The sequence below is a fragment of the Eleutherodactylus coqui genome, chromosome 5, assembly GCF_035609145.1.
Source record: "Eleutherodactylus coqui strain aEleCoq1 chromosome 5, aEleCoq1.hap1, whole genome shotgun sequence".
In the NCBI taxonomy this organism is placed as follows: Eukaryota; Metazoa; Chordata; class Amphibia; order Anura; family Eleutherodactylidae; genus Eleutherodactylus; species Eleutherodactylus coqui.
In genome coordinates this window covers 196,291,145-196,298,534 of record NC_089841.1, presented here as the reverse complement: position 1 = coordinate 196,298,534, position 7,390 = coordinate 196,291,145, and the positions used below count along the sequence as shown (strand labels likewise).

Sequence of the window (7,390 nt, the reverse complement as noted above, 5' to 3'; positions counted from 1 at the left end):
AGGTCTCTAGGTTTCAGTGTGAGGTCATCCTTATCGGGGGAATCGCCCTGCTTGTGGGCAGGTTTCATGTGGTGGTTGTCCCGTTTAAAGTAGGGATATGTTATGTCTGCCCCTGAGACCAATTCACAGTCCTACCTTGTTGTTAAGTGTGCATTTCGTGTGTGTTTATGGCGTTTGTGAGAATGCCGCCTTACGTCTGTGCTGAGGCGTGGTGCCCTGGTGTTGCCCGTACATAACAAGTACCCTGTTGTACCGCCTATAGCTTGGATACAAGTTGTGATAAGGGTGGGTATATAGGCTCTAGTACCCTGTTGTACCGCCTCTAGCTTAGATACAAGATGTGATACGGGCGGGCATGGAGGCTCTAGTACCATGTTGTACCACCTCTAGCTTGGATACAAGATGTGATATGGGCGGGCATGGAGGCATACAGGATTTGTATGGTATCCTGAAGCATATCAGTTCACACTTGCTGCAACTGTGCCTCTAGATCAGTGGTTCCCAAACTTTTTCAGCAATGGAGCCCTTTTTGAAGCAAAAGTTTCCCGTGGAGCCCAAAAGCAGGACAGGGGGTGTGGTCAAGGGAGGGGTTAGGAAGAATCGCTTATCACAACATATGAGTGTTACCTCCGTTGTTTAAAAAAAAAAAATTAAATTAACATTCTGCAGAATTAAATTCCACACCACATGTCAGTAGCCGCACAGGTTTGGTGCAGATTTTTTCCACATGTGGATGAGATTTTCAAAATCTCATGTACTTTGCTTCTACAAGTACTGTGAATTACGCAGCAAATTCACCCCATGTAGTAATAGTGACCCCCTATATTGGTGGTCCCGGTAGTAATGGGTGGCCCCTATTGCTGACCCCCAGTAGTAATGGGTGGCCCCTATTGCTGACCCCCGGTGGTAATGGTTGGCCTCTATTGCTGAACGCCAGTGGTAATGGGTAGCCCCTATTGCTATTTCCCCCCGGTAGTAACCTCCCCCTTGCTCTCTTCTGGTAGTAGAAGGCTCCCTCCTATTGTTGCCCCAGGAGTAATGGGCTCGCTCCTAATGTTGTCCCCCCGCCATTAGTCACCATTCTACTTTCCGCTGCAGCAGTGTCCAGACAGGTTAGAGTAAAAAAATGACCGGATCCGGCTCATGTGAGATGCATCGATATACCACCGTAGGTCCTGTTATTCACGAGAGCCTGCCCAAACACTGCTACATCAGTGAGTAGAGTGGGGACCTAGACCCTTGGTCGGAGCCCCTGAGAAGCTCTCAACGGAGCACAGTTTGAAAAACGCTGCTCTAGATCATAGATCAAACTCGTAGGCTGTGGAAATCTTTGTCCCAGTCATGTCCTATTGGCAATTTACGTGGTGACCGGACAGTCCACACAAGTGTAACAATGTTGTGGGGGCTCCTGTGACCCCCTTGTGTGTGCAGCCGAGCATGATCCTGCTGGCTGCCTCTTGGAAGCTGCCATGAGAGGAACACATGTGGCTGCAGGAGGTCCTCAACATATCGCTGAGCAGTCATTGTCCCTCGTACCACTGCTAGGGGTCGCCGACTGTTGATGCAATGCTTCCCCCCCCCCCCCCAGACCATCACACCAGCAGAGGGCAGTATGCTGCTACATAGCAAAGGCAGGATTTAGGTGCTCACCACCCAGTTTTCAAACATGAACACGCCCATCAGCGCCCAAACCAAACCTAGATACATTGCTGAAGACAACCAGGCTTCGCCCCGTAACAGTATAGTTTGCTCGTTCATGACACCGCTGCAAATGGAGGCGACTGCGGTTGTCAAAAGCAGTACATGTAATGGGGGCAGTGAGACCAAATGTCCTCCAGCCAAGTGCCTGGAAATTGTTCTGACAGCCACAGTGGTGTAATGATGGTGCCACCTGTCTCTCGATGGCGGACAACACAACAGTCAGAGCTGCTTATGCTTGTTGGACAGTCAGACAATCCTCTCTCCAGTTGGTCTGTCCAGGGTGTCCTAAGCCCGGTCACCTTATGTACCCTCATGCATCCACTGGTCCCAACACCTCCTAACAGTTTGATCAGAACGGCCCAGGTGAGGGGCAATTCGTCTTAACGACCACTCACCGTCTCATATTCCAATAATGCGCCCCTCTCAAACTCTATTAAGGTCATGTTCACACGGCTGAGAATATTGTGAGAGATTTGTGCTTTACAAGATGCACAAATCTCACACGAATATGAATCTCATTCTTTTGAATGAAGCTATATACATGCTGCAGAGATGGAACTGTAGGCCGAGTTTTGCAGCAAAACAAAAACTTCTTCTAGGTGCTTGATTTTTCTTTCTTTCTTTTACAAACTGTGTATGTATTATAGGGTATGTCATGTCTCAGTGAAAATCATACATTTTTATACATTGGCTTGCACATTTGGAACCTAATGTATTTGGATATGGAGAATTCATTTCTGGTATTATTTTGTAAAGTATTGAGGTTTACCTACCGGGAAATGATAATTAAAATGACGTGATAATGTTCATAATAATCATATTACAATTGCCTTTTATTGACAGTATAGAGACATTTAGTATCAATGAATAACATTTATTTAGTAATTAAACTGCAAGATGGAAGCAAAATAAAACCATCTTTAGTCACGGCTAGTGATAATAAAACACCAGTAAGTTTCAATAACTTGAACATAAGAACAAACAGAGGATAAAACATGGTGCATACGAATAATGACTGAACTGCAAAAAAGTCTATCTGCATTTTGTTTTAGTGCACCAAAGCAAAACTCCAGGCAGTCAGTGATATACCGCTAGTTATTAGTTATTGTTTAAGCTTGGAATGCTTTTAGAAAGTCTTCCTTTGTTTTCAAAGAAAGCTTCACTCTCTGATTACGCAACGGTGTTTGTCTAAAGCCATCTCTCTTGGACCAACCACACACTGATTCAGCTGCCCTCTGTAACCCATTGGACTGCTCTCTCACAACTTTGAGTGTGCAGTGAATATAGGGGAAGCTCCGGAGGGGACAACTTTCAATGTATCAAGTTGGGCCAAAAACTTGTTTGCTGTGAAAACAGTGATGGTCTCTGCCTCCCAATCAATGAGTGCTTTGAGGTCGCAAGCATCGCCGGTTGTCCACATTCAGTGCCAGGGGGGCACAAGGTCAGCAGCCCTACAGAGCATCTCCCAGAAAATCTTCTGCTGGGCAGAGGGCCGAGTCCTCTCAATTTCGGCAACACATCTAAAGGCGGTGGTGAACCAGAGGGCAGATTTCTTCAGCAGAAGACATATAGACCCAGGAGAGTGGTCTCTATCTCAGGAGGCGTTCAGAATCCTGACGAACAAGTGGGGACCCCCACAACTGGATGTATTTGCAACCAGGGAAAATGCCAAGGTGAAGAACTTCTTCTCCCTCAGAGCAAGGAACCAGCCAACAGCAGTAGACACCCTGAGCCAGGATTGGGGAAAAAAGCTTGTGTATGCCTTTCCTCCAATACCATTGATTCCAAGAGTGTTGCAATACTTCATATCACAGATATGCACGCTAATCCTAATGGCCCCCTTCTGGCCAAAGAAAAGCTGGTTCGGTCTTCTAAAAACTCTGAACATCCAGGACCCAGTCATCTTCCCGGCCCGGGCAGATCTACTGACGCAGGGACCCCTGAGCTACCCAGATAGAGACAAATCCCACCTAACAGCCTGGATCTTGAGGAATCCACACTGAGAGGGAGAAGGTTCTCTGAGAAAGTAATTGGGACCCTAATGTCAAGTAGGAAGAAAACAACCAACCTTATCTATCAAAAGGTCTGGAAGAGGTTTACCTCATGGAGGCAGGGGAGAGATTCCCCAGGCTCCGTTCCGGACATCCCCTTAACCCCTTGAGTGGCAGGTTTCCTACCACCCTGTCGTGCCCACCAGGGTAGGTTTTTTTAAAATGGTCTAATCATTGAATTTCAACTAGTTTTGCAGTTGCGTCTCAAGAGCCATAACTTTTTCATTTTTCCATTGACATGGCCATATGAGGGCTTGTTTTTTGCGGGACAAGTTGTGATTTTTTAAACAGGGGGGAGGGAAAAAAAATGGGGAAAAAAGAAAAAAAGGGGCCATGTCATTAAGGGGTTAAATAATGTATTAACTTCCTTCTCTGGGTCATTACGACGCATGGATACACATGTGTGATTGTATTTTTGATTTTTTACAAAGTAAAGGGAGACAAGTTTTTTTTTAATTTTTTTAATAATTTTTTAACTTTTTTTTTTTTAAATGTTTTTTTTTTTTTTTGTCCCTTTAGGGGACTTCCACAGGGACCCATCAGGACCCCTGATCACATTCCGGGGGTCCGATGGTGATAGCCCTTTACATGCTGCAGTGACAGCCCTTTACATGCTGCAGTCACATAGACGGCAGCATGTAAAGGGTTAACACAGCAGAGATCGGAGGTTTTCTCTGATCTCTGCTGTAAGAGCTAGTACCTAGCTGTCCTCTGACAGCTAACAACCAGCTCTCCCTGCCACAGAGACCATCGGCTTGCTTCTGACAAGCAGATGGTCTCTATGGCAACTTGTAAACAAAGCAGGACATTGCCGACATGTCGGCAATATCTTCTGCTGGTTTTTCAAAGCCCTTGCACTGCTCTGTGTGGGTCTGTGCAGGCAGATCACAGTGCCACAGCTTGTGGCATTGTGCTCTGCAGCTCCCATAGTGATACATAGCCTGGAAATCTTCCGGGCTATGTCACTATGAGCAGTGGAGCTCGTCCCCGGAAATTTTCCGGGCGTGCTACTCAAGGGGTTAATCTTAGTGTTCTTGCAAGAGGGCCTGGATATGGGCCTCTCCCAAAGCACCGTAAGAGTTCAGGTCGCAGCCCTTAGTGCTCTATTTGACACCAAGTTATCAGAGAGCAGGTGGATTAGCAGATTCCTGACAGCAGCAGACAGGTTACGACCTGGGCCCACAAATATATTTCCGGACTGGAATCTAAATTGGGTCCTGAAGGCTATGTCAGCAGAACCCTTTGAACCGATCGAGGCACTGCCAATAAAGATGCTCACAATTAAAACAGTCTTCCTGGTAGCCATTACCCCTCAGCAAGACGGGTTAGTAAACTACAGGCCCTATCTATCTGCCACCCGTTCCTTAAAATCACTGACACAAAGTTAGTGTTTAAAACAGATCCAGCCTTTATGCCAAAGGTAGTGCCACCCTTCCATAGAGCTCAGAATGTAGTAATCCCCTAATTCTTCAATAAACCTAAAGACGAGGGAGAAAAAACCCTAAACTGCCTGGACATCAGGAGAGCGGTCCTGAGTAATATTGACACCACAAGTCACTGGAGAGGAGACTACAACCTGTTCGTCCAGTTCTTTGGCCCAAACAAAGGCAAAAAGGCGGCAAACAGCTCCATAGCCAGGGGGATCCGCCTGGCCATTATGGAATCCTATACAGCCCTGCGGAAAGAAGTCCCCTCAGTTCTTAAAGCCCACTCCACAAGAGCAGTAGCGTCTTCATGGGCTGAGCATAGTTCAGCGTCTGTTGAACAGATATTCAAGGCTGCAGTTTGGAGGAAGCCGCACACTTTCGTTAAGCATTATAGGGTAAAGGTGCAGCAGGACGAGGACACGGCTTTTAGCCACAAGGTCCTCTCGGCGGCAATCCCACCCTAGAAAATTTTTAGTTGGTATGTCTCAGGTGGTGCTGTCGTGGAGACGAATGGGGAAATAGGTGATTATACCTACCAGATAATCGGGTTTCCAGGAGTCTCCACAACAGCACCCGTACATTCCCACCCCCCCAAAAAAAACTAGGAAAAATTTACGAAATATAATTTCACTTAGTAAAAATATAGGTTAAAATACCAGTTAGGTAAAGATTTAGGTTAAGCTCCTGCCCCAGCAATTCGTTAGAAACCACTGAGGAAGGTGGGAGAGGGGGAGCTTTTTAACCTCTCGGTGTGTTCCTGTCCAATCAGGAGGAGGCTATCTCAGGTGGTGCTGTCGTGGAGATTCCTGGAAACCCGATTATCGGGTAGGTAAAACCCCTTATTTTTGCAACATTAGAATTTTCCTCTGCTCTTGATTATTTCATAGCATGGTCTTTGGCACGAAACACCTTTTTGGTATCACATATGAGGTGTTTCTTATCTTCTCCTAGATGGCCTGTACACAGGCACAGGAATAATCACCGAGCAAATGTTACAACGAAAACGGTGGACTTCTAGGAAAGACGCTGAATTTTAAGTGAATTGTGTGTTCCCTCCGGTAGCAAAAATTGCTTTCCAAAAATTTTTTTTTACACCCAATCAACTCTGAATTTGTCAATACATAAGAAAAGTGACACACTGAATCAAAAATAACGCATGCATGTGTATGACATACCCTAATGTATGATATATATATTTGAATTCCTAAGCACAGTATTGTTTATAATGGTACAACATTGGTGTTTGGGTCTAATATGGTGGACGTATACAAGTGAATGGTTCCGTTCTTTTCCGTGTTACCGTCCGGGCTCACAGCCTGAATCCGCTGCTGTCCTCTTGCATGCGGAATCCAACCCGTTCGCGTGAGCCCGGTCTTGCACTGTATGTTCTGTCGGGGGCAGATACCTAACAGATCATCCCAACGATTATTGGTCCGCTGCTTTTACACAGGAACAATAATTGCTAGTGAATAGAGGCGGAGCGGGCCGGGGATCATTCCTGCCGGCCTCCATTCCCAGTAACAGGCAGTCGTCCACAAGTGAACGACTGCCTGTTTACATGGAACAATCCAACGTTCAGTTTTTTGCATGCAGAAACTGAATGGCGAACAACATCTTGTTCGTTGTTCAGTCGGTGCATGCATCTACACTGAACAATATTTCAGATTCTCAATAGATCGCGGAAATCTGAATAAGTGTTCCGTGTAAAAGCACCTTTTTATTCAGCAGTTATATCACATGCAATTAAATGGACGGGCTTTTTTGCAGGTTTCTTTGCTGAGATTTTGTAGTTCATAATAAAACCACCTGTTAATGGCACCGTGACCTGATCAGGTGCTTGAGGACTGGCAGGTATAAAGGCAGTTTTATTGTTTTGTTGACACTTGGCTGGATTCTAAAGGAAAGCTGTATATTTGTCCTCTTTCCATTGTATCCATTCCTGACTTTGCCTAAGCATGTGCATTACCCGCCAAGCACTGTATTAGAACAAACCAGAACCCATCAGCATTTGTCGCCATGTATCAGGTAAGTTTATTTTTCTCGTATAGTTACGAATCTCAGCTTTACTGTGAGCCTGCTGATGCAAAATGAAAAGAGTTTAGCCAGTAGAGTAAAATGTGATTGTTCTCTGTGAGACAAACCAAGTAATCTTATAGATATGATACCTTTTAATGGCTAACAAAATACATGATGTTATAGCGAGCTTTCAAA

General features: G+C 45.5%; 1 protein-coding gene across 1 annotated transcript in view; it reads left to right on the top strand.

Annotated features, from left to right (window-relative positions):
• The first annotated feature begins 7,087 nt into the window (after positions 1-7,087).
• The window catches only part of LOC136628240 (dehydrogenase/reductase SDR family member 4-like), a 143,837-nt gene continuing 143,534 nt past the window's right edge, over positions 7,088-7,390 (top strand). The window contains exon 1 of the mRNA XM_066603981.1: positions 7,088-7,204. Coding sequence (XP_066460078.1) covers positions 7,196-7,204 — 9 coding nt within the window. The 5' untranslated portion in view covers positions 7,088-7,195. The remainder of the gene's footprint in view (positions 7,205-7,390) is intronic.